The sequence below is a fragment of the Hemibagrus wyckioides genome, linkage group LG10 (genome assembly GCF_019097595.1).
Source record: "Hemibagrus wyckioides isolate EC202008001 linkage group LG10, SWU_Hwy_1.0, whole genome shotgun sequence".
Lineage (NCBI taxonomy): Eukaryota > Metazoa > Chordata > Actinopteri > Siluriformes > Bagridae > Hemibagrus > Hemibagrus wyckioides.
Window position 1 is genome coordinate 16,341,715 of NC_080719.1, and position 20,408 is coordinate 16,362,122.

The 20,408-nt window shown below is 39.7% G+C and overlaps 1 protein-coding gene across 4 annotated transcripts in view; it reads right to left on the reverse strand.

The window, feature by feature from the left end:
- Positions 1-20,408, reverse strand: part of celf5a (cugbp, Elav-like family member 5a) — a 182,974-nt gene that overhangs the window by 14,246 nt on the left and 148,320 nt on the right. For 2 of the 4 annotated variants that reach the window (XM_058401743.1, XM_058401740.1), the window contains exons 6-7: positions 10,853-10,999; positions 3,521-3,686 (exon numbers count right to left, since the gene is read on the reverse strand). In XM_058401743.1, the coding sequence (XP_058257726.1) occupies positions 3,521-3,686; positions 10,853-10,999 (313 nt within the window). The remainder of the gene's footprint in view (positions 1-3,520; positions 3,687-10,852; positions 11,000-20,408) is intronic. The other 2 variants (XM_058401742.1, XM_058401741.1) reach the window with 1 other exon arrangement.

The window sequence follows — 20,408 nt, forward strand, 5'->3', positions numbered from 1 at the left end:
CTGCTTCTATATTAGTTCAAACGATAGGTGCTATCGTGTCTATAGTATCTTAAACAGGAATTTGTACTGTATAGTGGACGCTCCGTAAAAACAGACTTCAGAACTGTAGATAAGAATGTAACATTTCTTTGGAAGGAGTCTCCAGTATCACTGCGTTGTAACATTAACTCTAGGGGCGGCCACACTAGGCTTTCCAGATGTGAATATGGGCAGCAATTGGATATGGGTTCCCTTTTGAGTCTGGTTCCTCTCAAGGTTTCTTCCTCATATCAGCTCAGGCTGTTTTTCCTTACTACTGTCACTTCAGTAAAATTTTAGATCAAAATTTTATAATATCCTGAATTTTTATATTCCTGTTGTGACAATGGCCATTGTTAGAAACCATACAAATAATCTAGAGTTCAAGGCCAAGGTGTTTTTTTTTTTCATCCACATATAGATTCTGACATGCTTAAAATGTTGATGTGATAGTGCTGTATAAAGCTGTGCTGTATAAAATGGGATGGTGCAAGACAGCTATCATCAATGCTCCATCTTCCATCCATCCATCTTCTGAAGAGGTCAAGCTATGACATCTTTTATTGGTCCAATTCTAATGTTTTCACATGTTAGGAATTCGCAGGTCAGTTCAGAAAACAAACCTTGTAACGCAGCAAAATGCAAAACGTCTGAACTTATTTTTACCATTTAACATTTTGTGTGTTGGCCTCAGAGATAATACTCATAACGCTTAATGATTAAAATCTGTTTGGAAAAACAAAACTATTTTTCTATACAACACTCTGCATTTCTTTCCCCGGTCTATAATCGAAATTGAATTGTACCATGTCAACATATTAGCATGTGAAAGTTATATGAAATGATATCCAAGTCTGTTTACTCAACCAGCTGTTTATGCTCAAGCAGTCCTGTGACCTGCAGCAGTCACTAATGTGTGTATAATACCGTGACATAACAAAAGCACAGCAAATTCCGCAGTTTTGTCCTTTATATGTGATGTAATACACTTTGATAACATCTTCAGATCGTATTAGTGATATGTACTTGTGCTTTTTAGTACTGATCTATCTGATATACTTCTTTCTTTCTTTCTTTTTTTTGTTGTTTTTATTTTTAGTCTGAACGCAGAAATTTGAAATAAATTTTAAGGTGCACTATATGGAGAGCTTTTGAAATTGTGGATCAGTACTGAGTACAGAAAAAGCACTGAATGTAGAGAATTCAATTTTTCTTCACAGAAGTTCTATAGCTGTGCATCAGGTCTAAAAGGTCCAGTTTAAAAGACTTGTTCAAGAATCACTGAGAGGTTATTATTGAGGAAGTGGTCACAAATGCATTTGGGTTTTTAAAAAAAAATGTTTTCTGTTTTTTTTCTGTGTGTGTGAGAGAGAGAGAGATTGAGAGAGAGAGAAAGAGAGAGAGAGAGAGAAGGAGCAACCAGCAATGTTGTCTGCCAGATGCAAATGAATGAACGAGTGAATCTTATTTATTGTAGTCCTTGGAATATTCTCGACGCTATCTCGCGTGGGATTAATAATGCAACAGACTCCAACGGCTTCAATAATAGAAGGCAATCAGTGGAGCGGAGGACACACAGGAGCATGTCGAATGGGGCGCATATTTCAGCTCTTCTTCGGACCACACCAGGACGGCACGCCGCCGCCGCTCTCTTTCAATTAAGTCAGCGTAAGAAGGACCAATTTGCCTCAGCAGCCGTGTAGCATATTAATACGACACGGATTGCAGTGAAAAAAGTAAATAAATAATAATCAAACATCCTCGTTTTAGTACTTAAACAAAAAAAAGATTCCTAACATCGTGACATGACTCGAATCAATTATTTAGCTATTCCACAGATAAAGAGTGGTGTTTGAGCAGCTGCATAAGAAACTGCTGACAAAAACAAACTCGATGCAAAGCAGAGACTTTTCTAGAAAAGCGTGAATCGCTCGGGCCAAACATGCCTGTACATGAGGTGCATGCTGCTCTAGAAAAGTTGCTGCTTTGCATCGAGTTTGTTTCTGTCAGCAGTTTCTGTGATGATGCCTGAGACTTGACAAGATGTCTGACAAATTGAAGTGTCTGTCTAGTGTGTAATTTTAAGAGCAGAATGAGAAGATCTGCATGTAGCATCACGCACGGATGCACTCAGCCTTCAAGAGAGGACTTGCCTAACAATCTCACGTGTTACATTTAATTGGCTAGCTTGCCCCTTTCTGAACAGCGGCTTGTCACAACCTAGTCAAAACCTCAGATGGAATGAAGCTCTTTTATATGCTTGGTGTGTGTTTCTCCTTTTTAGTGCACTGAAATGTGGAATTCAGCCCGTCAGTGGACTACAGAAACATTTAAGCTGTTGATACAAACCATTTTATGTTTAACTCTTTATGCAGATGTGGTCCGTGTGTGTGTGTGTGTTTGTGCGTGTGAGTGATTGTGTGTGTGTGTGTGTATCTGAGTGTCTGCATACGTGAGTGTGTGTGTGTCAGTGTGTGTGTACAGAGAACAGAAAGTAAATATTGCAGCATCAGCAAATGTGACAATGTTGGCATTAAAGATCTCTTTTCCATGCTTTTCCATGGCATGATGCGGATGATGCGCAGAACTCACAGAGCTGTATACTGATCCTCAATCCCTCACTTCAAGGTCAAGACCATCAGCCGTTTCTACACTGACTCAATCATTTATTCTTATTTTTAATTACACTTTACACTGTACGATCAGGCACATAAGAAAGTCAACGAGACAGACGGGTGGAGTAAATAAAAAAAGAATAGAAAAAGCGAAAAATGAATTCAATAGGACAAGCAGAAAGAAAGAAAGAAAGAAAGAAAGAAAGAAAGAAAGAAAGAAAGAAAGAAAGAAAGAAAGAAAGAAAGAAAGAAAGAAAGAAAATGTGTGAAAGAACAGATGGGAATTACTTTGGAATAAACAAAGAGGAAAAGGGAAAGAATAATGTAATAAAATGATAAGCAAAGAAAAAGAGTGTGGGAAAAGGCAGGAAAAAGAAAGGGAGGAGTGGGAAGAGAATTAGTTGATGTGAGGAAAAGGAAGAAATGACAATAAAAGAGGGATGAGAGAAAGAGGGAAAGAAAAAAGAAAACACTTTAAAAAGAAGATTTTTTTGTATTCTTAAAAATGGTAAAGAAAAAATAACAAGATGAAGAAGAAGAAGAAGAAGAAGAAGATATAATGTTTGTTCCAGTGGAATGAGTGAGTGTGTTAGAGATGTAGACGTCATTAATCCCTGCATGCTCTGCCTCTGGGGATGGAGAAGTGGAGAAGTAAAGAAGTGAGAAGGGCTGTGTGTTTTTCTGCTTCCACACTCAGCTCATTAAAGCTTGTATAATTCCAGGTGCTGATGAGCTGCACGAGTTGGATCATGTGTGTGCTCACAGCAGGAAAAACTAACATGAACCTCGGTCTCTCAGCTCACAGTGTTGACATGCAGACCTGCACAGAAAGAGTCCCCGCCTTCCCCCTGTCCCCGTAAGAGAGGAAATGAAGCACAGTTGCTCACCCAGAGGCTGATGAAACTCACCCGACACCGGGGTCATGGGGGTGGGAGGGAGGCTGTTGATGTTCAGTGCCCCCATCTGGTGGATCTGTGTGGCCGGAAACGCCACGCTGGGCGTGAGGTAGCCACCGTGACTCGCGGCCATGAGGGCTGCCTGCTGCTGCATCAGCTGTGGAAGAAGAGCAAGAGAAGAGAGGTTAGCAGAAGGAAGTGGGCTAGACTGAAGAGTGATGGATGGCTAATGCTTGCGAGGGTGGAGGAGAAAGTGGAGCGGATAAAGAGTGAAAAATGTGTCAACCTATGTTTAGGGAAAGAGAAGCGTCCATCTTGCCGGAGAAGCAGCTGTCACAAACCTCTAGAAACATTTGTGTAGCTGCAGCGCTCGCTCTTTCTAATGGAGGGACTGATGTATGTATTCCTGGAGTTCACAGCTACACAACTAGACTGGATTCATGTTTCTGTTTCTGATTTAAACAGTATTGCTTTCTTAATGCTGCTGTGTGTCTTCATGTTGCTGTTTTTTCCATGATTATTTCTTAATGAATACACGATTTATTCATTTTTATTTGATTTATGAATGTTTTTGTTCACGTCAGATATACACGTGTGTTTCGGGGTCTGTCCTTGCTCCTGTCTTTCTCCTTTCTACAGGTTGCCGTATATTTGTCTTCTGAAGCTGTACCGCTGATGATGAAGGAATTATGGATATCTGACAAGCTACAAGACACTTCAGATGCTCTTCTTGGCAGAAAATGACACATGCTTGAAGACAATCTGGGCATAAGTCTATAGTCAAAACCAGTGTTTCCAATCAAGGAGAAGCCACACCTGAAGACTGAAGACTGAGAAGTCTGTCTACAGACAGTCAGAGCAGCTGAACAGGTAAAATCAGGTACAGCTTCTGCTCAACTGGAATAGAAACTTTCACACACATACATTGTGAATATAGACTAACACCCAGTGTGTGGAGAGAAAGAAAGAAAGAAAGAAAGAAAGAAAGAAAGAAAGAAAGAAAGAAAGAAAGAAAGAAAGAAAGAAAGAAAGAAAGAAAGAAAGAAAGAAAGAAAGAAAGAGGAATATAAAGGTTAAAGGGGGGGCATCTTTAGATAAACATGAAGATTAATGACGTAAGAAACAGACATTTGGTGAAGGGTCAGTGTTAGAAGCTACACCTGAGTCTACTGGACGTCAGATCAGCTGAATAAACTGGTGGAATCAGGTGAGTCTTCTGCTTGACTGGAATGAAAACCTGCAGGAATTTGCGACTAACACTGGACAGCCCTGGTTTAGACTATAGGCTTACACTCAAATTGTTTTCATGCATCTCTCGCTTTTTTTTTTTTTTACATTTGCTGCCAAGAAGAGCAAGTGAAGCGTCTTGTAGCTCGTCAAATATCCATAATTTCCTCATCATCAGCAGTACAGCTTGAGAAGAATGTATAGCATTGCCATTCCCAATATTACTGCATCTATTAAGAAAATGCTTCCATAATGAGTTCTGTCTATGTCGAAAACAGATAACAGAAATGAAAAGCTCCTCTTTTGTCCTATTATTAGGTTAATACATTACTGTGAAACGGCAGAATTAATCAGGAAGTCATCTTCAGCTCAGTGCTCGTGGCGATACTGTGAGGTGAACGCTACTCCACGTGCTAAACGCTCCGTCTGCATCCAGTCCCTGCATGAGCAAAAAGCCAATTATTTTCCCACAATGCCCCTGTCAGAGGTACACTGAAAGTGACCATCCTGCCAACCCCTGGCACCTCACGCTTCACTCACACTGTCTATTAACTCCACCTGCCATTTCCTTAAATCCATCAGTGTGACCAGTGAGAGGCAGCTGCAACTGAAAGAGCCAGAAGGATTGAGCCAACCAAAAGATTAAACACAGAAGAAAAAGAAAGGAAGGAAGGAAGGAAGGAAGGAAGGAAGGAGAACAGCTAGGAGAAATAGAAAGGAAAAAAAACAAGTGAAAGAAAAATGATAGAGTGAGAACGTAACAGAGAAAATTTTAAGAAAGAAAGAAAGAAAGACATTAGAAGGGTCAGGAAGAGAGCACGAAAGAGAAGAGTGTGAAGAAAAAGGAAAAGAAAAGAAAGAGTGCATATCTTTAACCTAAATATGATTAAATTTGATTGCAGTATAAAAGAGCAGGATGACTGGAGTGATTACACATGCTAGCTACACATGAGATGTAATTATGTAGGACACTTGGTAAAGGGGACAGTGCAGGTCAGGGTGTTGTGTGTCCTACACTGACACGCTGATGTATTTAATAAGTTTTCATTATGGCTAGACGGAGAAAGTTTCCTCTTCTCTCTCACTCTATCAGTCTAGTCAGTGTGGCGGTGTGACAGTAATCAGGACGTATTGTAGCCATCTCATGGCCCGGGCCTCGGCTCTGAATGAGACTTGCAGAGTTAAGCTGACTGAAGCGAGCTGCCTGCCAGTGTGCTAATGCTCTTTAAACACACGGAGCGACAGGCGTGTGGACAGTGCAGAGAAAGAAGCTGAAGCCTTCCATATTCAAATTTCTCAGCATGCACAGCTTGGCTAATATCCCTTTTCATGGCGACGTCCAGATTGCTTCAGATAACAATGTGGCGTTCTGTTCTGCTCTTCAGGAATTATAACACAGCAAATTGGAGGCTCGAGCATGTAATTACGTCGGGGGGAAGTGAGCAACATCGATTCGTTCTTGGGTGAGGAAAAGGGGGGGGTAAGGAGGAGGGGGGTCAGGGGGGAGAAAACAAAAGTCAATCGACTGGCTGCACTGACAAGAGTATTCAAAATCTCCCGAGCAATTTCTTTGCTTTCACTCCTAAATCCGCAAACGGCCGGTCTGCTTTACAGGGGTTTTAGCAGAGATAGCGAACGTCTGCTTGCAGGGAATTGTAGCTTCCACAGAGTCATCATCATCAGGGTCGTAACCCTTCCCAGAATGGTGCAGAACGGCGACGTCGCCAGAAGAAGTTGCCTCAGTGACAGCACACTTTATCATCTAGGCATCAGGGGTTTTTTTTTTTTTTATTCCTGGCTGATGGTATTGGATGGCATTAGGTAATCACCTCTTTATCACACACCAATTATCCAGGCAGCTGTGCTCTGAGGCTGCTCTACCTCTACCTGAATCACACACGGCCTCTACAAGGCAAGTGCAGTCCACACCAGCCACTGAGGGCAAGCGATATATAGAGATACAGGAAGAAATAGACTATGCTTATTAAACTCCCTCGCTGAATAGATGGAGAGAAGCAGAAGAGCTGAGCGCTATCAACTCGTATTGTATCATCAGGACCATATCTTTTTCACCAAGACTCAAAATATATAGCGACACAAAGCTGAGAGTGAAATACAAATAGAAGGAAAGATAAAAAAAAAAAAATCAGGTTAGGTTGTTTACCACCAAGGAAATTTGGAATTAAATTTGTCTGAAACAGTTTTGACCTACGAAACAAACACAGACTCTTGTTATACAGTGACCAACAGGGGGCGACGTTGAGCAGTATAAGAGTCTGTCCTGATCATACCCCCCCACACACACCCCTTCCCCAAATGGCAAAACAAACACTCCCCTCATTCATCCCTGGCCTGAGTGCTTTCAAGTAATTTGTGTGTCATATGAATCTAATGCATCCTCTCTTTAAAATGCCGTCAAATAAAGAAAGCATCTTTCATCCCCCCTGCACACAACCCTGCTTTTATTCCCATCCCCCCATCAAAAAAAAAGAAGTAGCAGCTGCTTATGGAAATACACAAGCTCAAACATGAAAAGAAAAGCTTTTAAAAGATATCCAGCAGGGTGCCTGAAAGCAAATTAATGTTTTTTTTTCTCTCTTCTGTCAAATATTTGTGGCGTTTGAAAGAAAAATGCAGATCTATTTGGTGTGTGGAGCATCTATGTGATGATAAGCTGATTGCCTGCTGGAGAAATAAGCTGCACCTTTTGGGGGGGAAAAGAAAAACCCTGTCTTTTGGCATCGCATTGTCAGGGCTGTTGCCCGTTGCCCCCAAATTTGTTTTCGCAGCCCTCCCTTTACAGCTTTGACTAAAATCCAATTTGCTGGCTGTCAACTCTGCCCACTAATCCCCTGCACAGCTGTGTTTGTGAAGAAGCTTCCTAATTTGTGTATTCACAGTGTACATTTCTGAACGTTTCGTAGTTGTACATATATGCAGAGAAACAAGCTGCTAACTGCATCGTAAAGTTACGCAATTAGGAGGTTTGACTAGTTTCTTAGGACAGACAGGGAGCGGGGCTGATACGCCCGTTATCAAACCAGACACATACAGTTAAAACTGTAACAACAGATTACTGAATTCAACTGATTTCAGATCAATTTATGGTTTGGAACTTGAGTTGAATAGAGGGATGCAAGCTCAGGGTCCTTCCCTACATGCTCAGAAATAAAGGCACTGGACTTTAGAGTTTTAACATGATGGATATATCTTTATACATTTAGTATAGATCTTTTACCTGGAAACATGGAAAGATAATCGGAGCACTGTTTTAAATTTTACATCTACACCTAATGCACTTTCCCAGGTGAAAAATATATTCACCAGGTCACTGTCGGCTTGGGTGATAATTGGAAAAGTATAGCCTTGTCTTTTCCCGATATTCAGTTTCGTCCAACTGAGACTAGAGGGAACTTTCAGTATTTGAATGGGAAAAAAAGACATGGTGAGTGAAATTATATTGAATCAAATCAAATATATCTACTGTTTCTTATTATAAGATTGCAATAAATCAAATCTAAGATAATTAAATCTATTTGACTGTATGTAAGCTTTAAATTCCCTTATTCTATTGGAAGATTAGTTTTGCTTTGTTTTAGGCTTACAATTAGCAAAATCATTCGGCAACAGAACAAGAGAATACAGTATAAGAGAATATAAACTTAAACAAATAGTCATATATAATTTGGTTTGTTATATTTATAATAAGATTTAGTAGATATTTGCGACTAGATTCAAGATAGACCTCAAGGTCTAGCGTTCTGAAATACTTTTCCTCTCAACGTGGTTGTAAAATAGTAAATATTTTACTGTGTTCCAGCAGTCTTCCTTTAGCTCATGTCAGTCCATTCCCCTCTGATCTCTCTCTTTGACAAGACTTTTCTGTCTGCAGAACTGCCGCTCACTGATTTCTGTTTTTCGCACCACTTTACATAAACCCCATTAGATAGGAAAATCCCAAGAGATTAGCAGTTCCAGCATCTGGTAACAAAATGTCATGTCCATGTCGTAGTCCAAATCAACATGTTCCTGTACTTTCTATGTTGTGGAACTGATGTGAGCGTTAATTGAAGCATGATTGTATGCATTGTGCTTGGTGGATTGGTTGATTAGTTGAGTGCATGAATAAGCTGGGGTACTGGTGTTCCTATTAAAGTGGCTGAAGATGTACCATTGATCATGGTTGCAACCAATGGATAAGAAAAAGTGACCGTGATTCATATTCCACTGTCCGTCTAGCATGAAGTGTGTGTAATGTCATGTGACACGGTGTGCCGAGTGTGTGGGCAGCAGTTCTGTCTGGAATGTTGAAGCATGGAGACAGTGTCAGAGCTGCAGAGTTGCACATTACTGCACACATCTCTGACACACCAGATAAACCTCACAGCCTACCTGTAGGAGCCACACTGGCCTGCCTGCCTGCCCTTTTGTACATTTACATTTCCACACACTTTCCATGGACAACCTGCATTTCATGAATCATAATGAGTGTGGTTTTATTCCTTTTTTTTTTTTTTTTTTTTTTTTTTTTTTTACTACAGGGCTGGGTAATTACTCTAGGACTGTCTGCTAGTGTACTTCTCACATGGCCTCCCACAAATCTGTGATATGAAAATGAGTGTGATGGATACATCCGCAGAGACTATGCCAGATTCTCCAGTTAATTCACTTCCTGTGCTAATAAAAATGCAAATTAATGTCTACACACCTACTCCAAGTATCGAATTCATATACGGTTAGAGTAAAGTTCTGACAGGCATGAAACTGAGCCTCAACATCCCAATTTCCTTTCTGCTTCTTACATCAGAAGGATCTTAGTATGCAGGCTAAAAATACATAGAGGCTTTTTCGGTGGAATATTCCACACCATTTCTGTCGTCGGTGGGAAAAGATATGATAAGAGTATGTGTAGGCAGAAAGAAGCTGTAGAAAGAAAGAACAGGAGCAAGAAGAGGAAATAATTAAGTGAGACCAACAAGATCTAGAGTATTAAAGAAGATGGAAGAGCAGGTGAGATGCAGCAGAAGAAACGGGAGACGACGGAGAAGCAGAAGAAGAAACAGGAAGAGGACAAGGGGTAGCAAAAGCAACAAGGAAGTGCTGAGATGAAGATTAGGAGGAGAACATGAGGAGATGTTGGGACAAAAGTTTGAGCAGCAGAAGAAGAGCAGGAACAATATGGAAGTTCAGGGGCAAAGATCATGAGAGAGAAGCAAGAGAAGATTGAATAGCAGAAGAAGGAACAGGAAGAAGAAAAAGGGGAGCAGCAGCAAAAAGGCACTGCAGACATGAAGATTCAAGGAGAACTCCAGAAGAAAGAAACCAGAAAAATGTGGAAGGATACAATTTAAGCAGGAGAAAGGAGAAAGAAGAGATGAATGTTTAACAATATAGTGGTTCAGGGTGAGATTTAGGATGAAAAGAAGAAACAGGAGGATGAGGAAAAGATTAGCAGCAGGAGAACGAGGAGCAGAAGTAATGAGAGAAGATTGAAAAGTAGAAGAAGAAAACAGAAAAGGACACAATATGGAGGTGAAGGGACAAAGATCAAGAGAGAACTAGCAAAGGTGCAGAGACAGGATGAGTAGAAAAAAGAGGAGATTAATGAGCAGGAGGATATTTAAGAGAACATTAAGGTGGAATCACAAGCAGATTTAGGTTCAGAAGAGACAAGAGGAGATCAATAGAAGAAAATGGAGGAGACGTTGGAGGGCAAGACACTTGGCAGCAAGAGAAGAAAAAGAAAGCGGACATGGAGTAGCAGAAGAAGACACAAGAAGACTACATGGAGGAGCATGAGCAGTATGTAGGTAGAGGGACAAAGCTCAGGAAGAGAACGATAGTAAAAAAAAAAAAGGAGCAGAAGGTGGATGGAGGAGGACCTGGAGGAGCCTGAAGTGCAGGAGAAAAAGGTGATGGAGGAGCAGAAGGTGATTATGGAGCAGGAGGGTTAGGAGAAGGTTAATAAGGTGTGGATGATTGATGAGGAGGATCAAGAGACACAGAAGCAGAAGAAGGAGTAGGAGGAGGTCGATGAGGAAGAGGAGGAGCATGGAGGCAGCACTGGATATGCTCAGTAGGGATACAGGAACTCACCGCATGTGCGTAGCTGCTGTAGGTGCTGAAGGGCAGTGCGATGGCCGGGTTAAAGATGCCGAATTGGCCCACCATCTGCTGCATGCGCCGGATAGTGCGCTCCTTGTCCGTGTCAGCAAACTTTACCACCAGGCTGGATGAGGCTCCCTAAAAGGGGACACAAACGGAGAGGATTACTGACGACATTCTGAGTTTAGTGTCAGCAGAGCAGTTCCCAGTAAACCTCCTGGTATAGATATAACTAAATATGAATACATTATTAAAATAAACAGATAATGTTTTCTAAACAGATATAAATACAAATAGAGTACATCTTTAATTATATATAAAAAACAATTCTGTCAAGGCCACGCCCACACCCAGGCCAAATAAAGGAAAAAGAGTTGGAGCATTAAACAGATAAAGATACAGATCATGGCATTACTTTAAAGATAAATTATTACATATAAGATTGAAGGAATGAAGGCTAAAATGTAACACAATTCTGTTATTTTCTAACAAGGAGAAATCCTGCTTGCAAACAGTTTCTACTACAAACTATTAACCCTGCAACCTTTCTGCATCAGGCTGATTGACTCGGAGACCTTATGACCGTTTTACACAACATTTTACGTCCTTGTTCAATAAAGCTTAACAGAGCTTTCTCAAAGTCAAACAGGTTAGGAAACTGATTTAAGGCTGACGTGACCACTCATAGGCATGAATCCATTCTGACCTTGGGGATCTCTCGGCTAAGCCTTTCTCCTTCATTCAAGCTCATGATACAAAACAACAACATCAGATGTGTTTCAATTGTTCTAGTGAATTGTTTGGACATTCTTGTGATCGCTCTACCCCATAATTACATGAATACTTCCAGTCCCAGAGGTGAGTAAGCTTTTGTTGCCATATATTTCATATGTGATTTATGTTCAAATGCACTAACAAGGTAGATGTTACTCTTACTGGACAAGTTCTCAACGTTTTTTGTCAAAAAAAAAACTTGCAGAAGGTGTTCATTCATTTTCTATAACTGCAACTCTGACAGTAGTTCCAGCTGTCATCATGGCTCAATTTCAAAAGAAGGGGATTGTCCATGTCTGCTGAAGACTATTCGGTGGCTAACAATGCCAATGGCAGATCTGGCAGCTAGGGAATGTCTGTTCTGGGTTTGGTCCTGCAGTGTCACGGTTCTTCCTTTTCTCCTTTTGTCCTCAAGACCAGCCTTGCACGAGTTCTTGAAGGAGAAGACAGTTTGGTGAATGGTGTTTCTCCAGACCTCATGATCAGAGGCTAGAGCACAGTACTGGTGCTGGTCAATGTGACAGGCACTAAGAGTCCTTATTCTCTTCTTCGGTGCCCCTCTGTCATGGTGGCCAGTGGTGAGTTCACCATACAGAGCAGTCTTGAGTAGTAGATGTTCCATCTTCCATCCTGCAGAGTTACTGTACTTCTGTACTTCTTCAGCTGTACTTCTATTACATTTAATATTAATGTAGTTGTTCTAATACATTATCATATATACACTGCAAAAACATTATATCAAGTATAAATACATAGAATTTAATAAAAATCTATCTATTATTTCCTATTATAAGATTACAACAAAACTATTAAAGATTATTACACCTATTTCTTGATATATTTTAGTAATTTCAAGCTTGAGATCACCTTTTTAAGCAGCTATTTCTAGAAAGAAGCAAAATAATCTCTCAGTAGAATAAGAAAATCTAAACCTTGAAATCTGTAGAAATATTTAGTCTAAGTTTAAATGTTAGTTTTTGTTTTACTGTAATCTAAAATAGGACATATTAAATACATTTTAATATATTCAAGATATTAAATCAAATAAAATATATAATAATAATAATAATAATAATAATAATAATAATAATAATAATAATAATAATAATAAACAGATTTAGGAAACTTTTTATTTAATGAGCATGGAAGGAAGTCAGCATGTTTTCCACCATTTGTGTGTTCTTGTTTTTCTGTAACATGACAGTAACATAAACTTCGAGAGGGGGGGGGGAGAAGCCAGTGAGTGAGTTTATAGAGAATTGTTTGTAGGGATTAGAGTCTGAGTTTAAAGCTATTTTGAAATTCTGCTTTCACTTTCCCTTGTAAAAGGAAATGTGATGTATTTTTAACGTTGGCCCTTAAGAACCAATATTCAGTCTTTGAGGCTTGATTTACATTGTTTGTACTTTGAAGAACAAAAACTGGATCCGTACAACACCTTTTTTTTAACGATGCACTGTGTCAGATTTTCCTGGAGGTGTTTGATGAATGAAATGATGAATTCGTGTCTGTACCTGTTCAGAATAATAATAAAAAAAAAAAAGCTGAACGTTTGCAGCAATCTGACAGGGCTGGAAGATATCATCTGAGACTCTCACTGAGATTGCTCTGAGACTGTCACTAGCTAGTGGAAGCGGGGAAGCTGGACTCTTAGACGACTCGCCTTTTAATGGCCATGTGCACAAACCATGTGAACCAAGACATCCAAAGCCAATCACTGCCTCTCACTATGGTTTAGGGCTAGTTATAGGGCAGAATCCTCCTTTTCACACCCATGGGCTGGGGGCTGGTTTCCTTTTCTTCATCCCAGAGGAAACTAGCAACGGAGGCTGAGAAGCCATCAATCACATCTCATTTTCTGGTTCGATGCCTTTGTATTGTACACGAGTGAGCGTTGCAGGGTTCAACAGAAATAATGGAAAAAGAAATACAGTCCACTCTGTTTTTACTGTTTGAACTGACGGACCTTTTTAAAAATCTGAAGAAGGAAGCATAGTTCGTGCCATTGCATCTAGCAAGGGTAGAGGTCTATTCTACCTTTATCCATATATAAAAGACAAAAGCCAGGTTTATCCTTGCAGGAGTCGATAGTTATTTGCTTCAAGCAGCCATAGTTCCCTCCATCTCCAAGCCTCCGCGCCAGTGCAAGGCTGCACGTCAGTACAAGGACTTATCGCGTGTCACTCCAATTTTTTATCACCAAACCTGTTAAAATGATTGCTGCATGTAACTCCGAGGGAGTCTGTCACAGCGTGAGACTGGAAATATCAAAAAGTGCCTCATGCTGTTCACATTCAACCAATGAAGCATTTTAAAAGCTGGCCAGGGCCTGACTGTTGAAGTAATGAGAAATGGAGCAGGTCTATTTCTTTTCTATTATTCTCTATTCTATTAATAGACCGTTTTATCCTCTGTAGTTATATGCTAAGGTTCTTCAGCTGCTGAACTTAATCTGCAGGTATTAAATTGCCTGAAAGCTTTAACACGGCGGTGCAGTTTTAAATGGACTACCACACTTATATACACTATATACAGGAAATGCAGGGTTTATCAAGGAACAACACAAAGACTGATCTCTGATCAGCAGTATTTGGCCTTGTCCACAGTTATTCCGGTAAATTTTAGGCTTTGGTGTCCCATACACATGAAAAGCAAACAAATCTCGATCTCTTACAAGGTAAAAGCAAAGAAAACCCTAGACAGCATGGCTGCACACAGAGTCATAATATCTACACATTATGGTCTGTGATAGAGTAGTGGTTAAGGCATTGCTCAGAAGGTTGTGAGTTCAAATCCTAGGTCCACCAAGCTACCACTGCTGGGCAAGGCCCTTAACCCTCATGTGTATAAAACAAGATAAATTCTAAGTTGCTTTGCATAATAGCATCTGCCAAATGTTAGAAATGTAATGTAAATGTACACAAGTAGTTTTCCAGCATCTCTGCTTCTCTACTGCTCAACACACTCCCGTAAGACATTACAAGACAGTTAAACTTAGATAAGAAAGATTACCTGCTTCCTTAAAAACACAAGTAAATGATGATAATCTTTGTTTCACAAGCAGTCAAGAAAATGGATTGCTTTAAGTTTCATTTTTGAAAACGTTTAAAACTTATTCAAAACTTGACAATGACAAACAGAGTTAATGAAAAATAAATAAATTCACACGGCTTATCAGGGCTATCTTGTTTTACAATGAACACGGTCCTAAACATTAGTCTTGAGACGTTTAATATAACAGTTTATTTTGTCATGTCACTGGGTTTAGGTGAGCATGTTCTAAACGTTTTTAGCATTTTTGTGTGGATGAATATACAAAAACAGACAGGTAAAAATTGTGTTTTAGGAATATCCATATACATGTAAACAGTGCCTTATTTTGCTAATTACAGAGGAGCATTAATTGTTGAAGCGCTGACTGCACAGTATCAGGAACTCGGTGAACTTTCCCAACTCTGTAGATGTGAAAGCTGGTTGCATTGCAATGTTTGTTAGCTTATACTCTTGACAACAGGAGTTTGCCCCCTGAAAAAAAATGTATATACCAGATTTTTTTCTCTCCTCTATGTGTAGTGCCTCTCAGCAAGCCTAATAATAATGTATCAGGCCTGCTGGTGCGGAGACAGAGAAACAGAAAGAGAGATAGACACAGAGATAGAGAGAGAAGTGGGTGAACAATGAAGTAAAACTCTCATTAAATTTTAAGCCGCTGAGCGACTGGGAGAATTCCCACTAGCCGTGGGCCTGGAGAAATGGATTCAACTGTGAGAATAAAATGTGCAGGGAGAAATAGGAGGAAAGAGGGGCTCTGGAATCAAAAAGAGGAGTGTGGAGGAGTGTTTCTTCACAAGACGCCCTTGAACAAGGGCACTGTGGTCCTTTTCAAGCCCACAAGGTGTCTGTATGAATGAGGTGTAAAGGAGCTAACTAAGCTATATATCTGATATCATGCTAACTCCACAAATCTGTCTCTGTGCCTTTGCTCCGAGGCAATAAGGTCGGATTATCCTGCACTTGCTGCTCTTCTCTATAACGACGCTCGAGCCCATAAAATCCGCTCCAGACTGCAGGTTCGGCTTTTCAGTCTAGTTGCAGGCTTTCAGAAAAGGATACCATACGCTCATCTCACTTTAAAGCAATATTGTTGAGATTTCTGAGTTTTATATTTACATGTTTACTTAAATATTCAATAATATTTAATATGAATAAATTGACACATTTTATATATATATATATATATATATATATATATAAATATATATATATATATATATATATATTTTTTTTTTTTTTTTTTTTTTTTTTTTTTTAATTTATATAATAATTTTACTTTTCATTTGACGTTTTTCATTAATAATCAAGATACATTCAGAGACTCTTGAACATTTCTGTATGTCATATTCAGATTTTTGAGCATTAGTCTTAAAAGCTGAAACGCAAAAATACAGTACCCATAATGCCAGAGCTAGCAATAATACAGAAAAAAACTTATAACGTAGGCATCAACACTCATCATATAATTGCGTTTTTACTCATACCCGGCCTAGTATCATCCCAAGGACGATGTCACTCTTCCTGCCCACATAACTTGCTTGAACTTGTTTTTGCTTGAACTAAGTTTTCGTGGTTTAACTAACACAGAAATGAAAGTCGATCTGTCAAGTGCTGCCTTTGTGAGTAATCATTACATTACGACTGAAAAATCCCAATTCTCCGTGCTGGTGTCATTGTATTTAGTTCTGCTTGAGTGGTAATGCAGGTTAGGAGTCTCAGACACAGAGATGTCAATCAAACTTTCTCATTAAAATAAGTGTAGCGGCCCGGGAAAATCCCAGTTTAACAATCGCAGTAGTAAAAACAGCCAGTCTCCTTTAAAGTCTGTTTTTTCTTATGCAGTGAATGTCCCACTTCCATGATGTTACTGGATAGTTCCCTGCTCTAACAAAATGGACATAAGCCTAATCAGATCAAACTGTATCCAGATACCCCTTGATAGTTTTACATTGTTGAAATGTCCTAATAAATAAATACAGCATTCAATAACAGGAAATTTAGGCAACAGATCTCTCTCAATTAATAAAGAAATGATTTCTCCACCGATGTTAGCGTGAACAGAGATCAGTCGAGTGAATCTCTGATGTTTAAATGTTGTAAGTGACTTTTAGCTTAAGTGAGGAGTCAGAGACTGATGTGGATGAGGCTTGTAATCTTATTTTCGGTTGTAAAACTCAGTAAAATCTGGCAGAAACATTGTTTTTCATAAGTAGATTAGGTTATAAATGGTATGCAGGCAGGGCATTTGTAGGCCAAGTATATGCAAAATGCTGCATGCTGCATCCTTTATATATTCAATTTGCGATACTTTCCCCTAAATCATCACTTCTCAGCAGTATGTATAGAAATACTTCCTTAACAAAAACCCCATATTATATTTTCATGTTGGACCAGTTGTTCTCTCAGAATCGGTCTCCATATAGCTGTACAGTCACAAAGAAATACTGCCTTACCCAGAGGCAATTTGCCTCGAGGCATGAGCATGAATTCCTCTGTGCACAGCAGATCTTAATACCAGATAGCTTCTGCGGTTTAATTTTTTCTCCCTATATTTGTTGAGATACGGCTGATCCCTAACGTATACACACGGCTGGAAATGAGAGGTCAGAGTTTGCACGACCCTAAACTTCTCCGAGTGTAATTCCGTCCCAGGACGTGCGTCGTACAAGGCCCTTCCTGAAGCCTGGCAATTTGCTCTACAGCATGAGGGTGTAAATTTTTAATTGTGCCACGTCCGAAGCGTGAGATGAGGAGTGAAGGAGAGACGGAAGGGTCGTGCGTGCCTGGAATGAAGATCCTGTTATGACCAGACATTTGATCTGACCTGTCATTACCCTAGCATGCACACACACACACACACACACACGCACAAACAAATACCCAACAGCTCTAAGGTCTCACATACTCAAGAATGCATTCACTTATAGTTATAGCTAGGCCTGAAATAATCAAATGTATTCAGTGAGAGCTTCCTGAGATGGGAAAACAGATTAGAGTGTATGGTCTGACCTATACAGATGTGACACTGAAGGAGAGAGAGAGAGGGAGCGAGAGAGAGACAGAGAGAGAGAGAGAGAGATTATGCATGTGTGCATGAATATAATGCATAGAGAGAAGAGCTGTAGTGTGCTTTGGCACAGGGATATGATCCTGGAGAGGGAGGATGTTGCCTCTGTGTGCTACAGTGTTTGCATTCAAAATGCTTAAACCTCAAGGCCACTTGATCTCAAGGCAGCTCAAGCTCCGAATTAAAAAAAAAAGAAAAGAAAAAAAAACAACTTTCTATGTAGAATACACTTCCAATTGACTAGGTGTGCTCTCGGGGCTGAATGCTCCTCCATGGTGCAATTAGTGTGCTTAAAATGCAGTCTTAAATAAAACAACAAATGTAATGTGTGTCTTATATGTCAGGTAACAGAGAAAATATTCTTGGTTGTTGTTGTCTAATACAATAATAGGTCTAATTTATCACCAGGATCATGCATGAGGTCAAGCAATTCACTGTGAAGATTGTTTTTAGCTAGCTTCACATGATGGATATTACACAGGTTTAACCTTTTCCGATGTTAAAAGACTAAATAGCCTCAGTTTGGAAATATCAAAGATGCTAGAGTAAATACATCAAGATTGACACCAACAATGAAAAAGATTATAGGAAATTCAGGTTGTCGCGATGAAGGCTCAGACTAGTTTGATATCTTTTATGTCTAAACTAGACTAAACAAACTCTAACTAACCAACCAATCATGTTGCAGTCTTCATGATTTTGGGATCTTATGGATAGCTAAGTGTACAAATATGTACTTATATGTAGAACCTTATAGCAAAACATCACACTATGTGCACAGTAACAAGTGACAACGTACTCAGACTGGTGCTGTTGTAAGAGATTACAGTATTTTAGTCCTGATGAGAAACAGTAGTAGCTATAGAAGGTTGGCTGCATAACTTCTAAAACTAAATTAAAGAAACACAAATATCAAGCTAATCATTTTGAAAATTGGATATATGCTTGACACGTCACATGATCTTACAGCCTTCATTCTTTCTTCACTGTACTTCATCTGTACTAACTACATACACTTACCAGAACTTTATGTCCCTGCATTGTGTGAAATGTCCCTTCAGATCCCTGCAAACTTGTGTAGGATAACTGGTAGAGAAAATGTATGGATTTGACGAATGTTTATATATAGTGCATAATGAATGAGAGGCCATTAAAGAAGGAAAGAAATTAAACAAAGAAACTAGGAGCTAAATTTGTTAGTGTGAAACTGAAGCATCGGAACATACAGACTTGTTTGAGGAATCGTTTGAGCCGGTAGTTTTTTTTTTTTTTTTTTTTGATTTATTGCATCATAGCTAATTTGCATATATTTGAGAAAGTCCCAGTTTGTGCTATGATGCTTGCTACTGTTGCTGAATATACATAAAAACATCACTGGTAGCTTTATAGCTTTCTAAAGTGAACTCAGGGTTATACTATTAAACAAGGTTCCCCAAAGAAACAAGAACTTTAACAATATCTTCACAACTCTGCATGCTCATACAGTCTTGGAAAACACTTTACTAGTGGACCGCTATAACAGCCCCAGTGATATTTTATACATCAGGTTTAATTCTTTCATTTTTCTACAGTGATGGTCTTTAAATACTCCCTGTACACCATTCCATATGTTCAACATACTGGAAGCCAGGAAGCACTCGAGAACCCGGAGTGCATGACCTTTGACGTTCAGCTTGAAGCGAGCTGACATTTCTCCCATGATGCCTCATGAAGAAGCGATCTGCTTGGACTAAACACCTCCCCTGAACCTGAGGAGCAGTGCGGGTCAGTTGCCTCACCTTAATACGTCTGTGTGCCTGATTTTATGACATATTTACTCGATGAGAACGCTATATGCATGTTCAGTCCGTCGTCTTTATGCCTCCCGGTTCCTCTGTCTCTTTCTCTCGCCAGGCTTCTTTTTTCTGCTCCCTGCGCTTATACAGCGATGAATAATTCACTAGCCGATTTGGTGAAAGGTGAGGTAAACAAGTCTATTGCCTAATATCCCAGGAGGATGGAGAGAGGAGAGCTGTGAGGGGAGGGGAGTGAAGGGTGTGTGTGTGTGTGTGTATGTGAAACAGAAATACGGAGAGATGGTGGAAAGCTATATGTATGTATAACCGCACAGCGATTCACCATTCAGTGCCTGTGAACTGCACTTACTTTGACCTCTGTCACACCAAACGCTAAGACTGCTCCCCCTTTGATTCTCTCTCTCTCTCTCTCTCTCTCTCTCTCTTTCTCTACTACCTTCCTGTCTCTCTAGTTAATCCTTCTCAAATTCAAGTAAGCTTTAGCAACATGTTCAACTCGTTTGTCTTTTGTTCTCTCTGTCTATAAAAACATGCACCCCAATATGTGCACATTGACAGCTTCAGCTTTCACTGCCAGCAGGAGTTTTATATAAGTAAACATCGTTTGCGAACGTGAGCAAGACTCCAGTGCTATTTTAGAGTTCTGAATAATGAGTGTGAAGCTGAATAGTTTTGATCGAGTCTGCCAGTGTTGAACAGCTTAGCGTTCTCTCCTCCAGACTTTTTGACTGCACAACAAATACACAATAAATGTATATAAGCAGTGTTTGTAGACAAAGCAGCATCTCAATACATTTTGTCTTGTTTGAGAGATATTTTGATTATATGGCAAGGAGGGCGAATCTTTGTTCTTTTT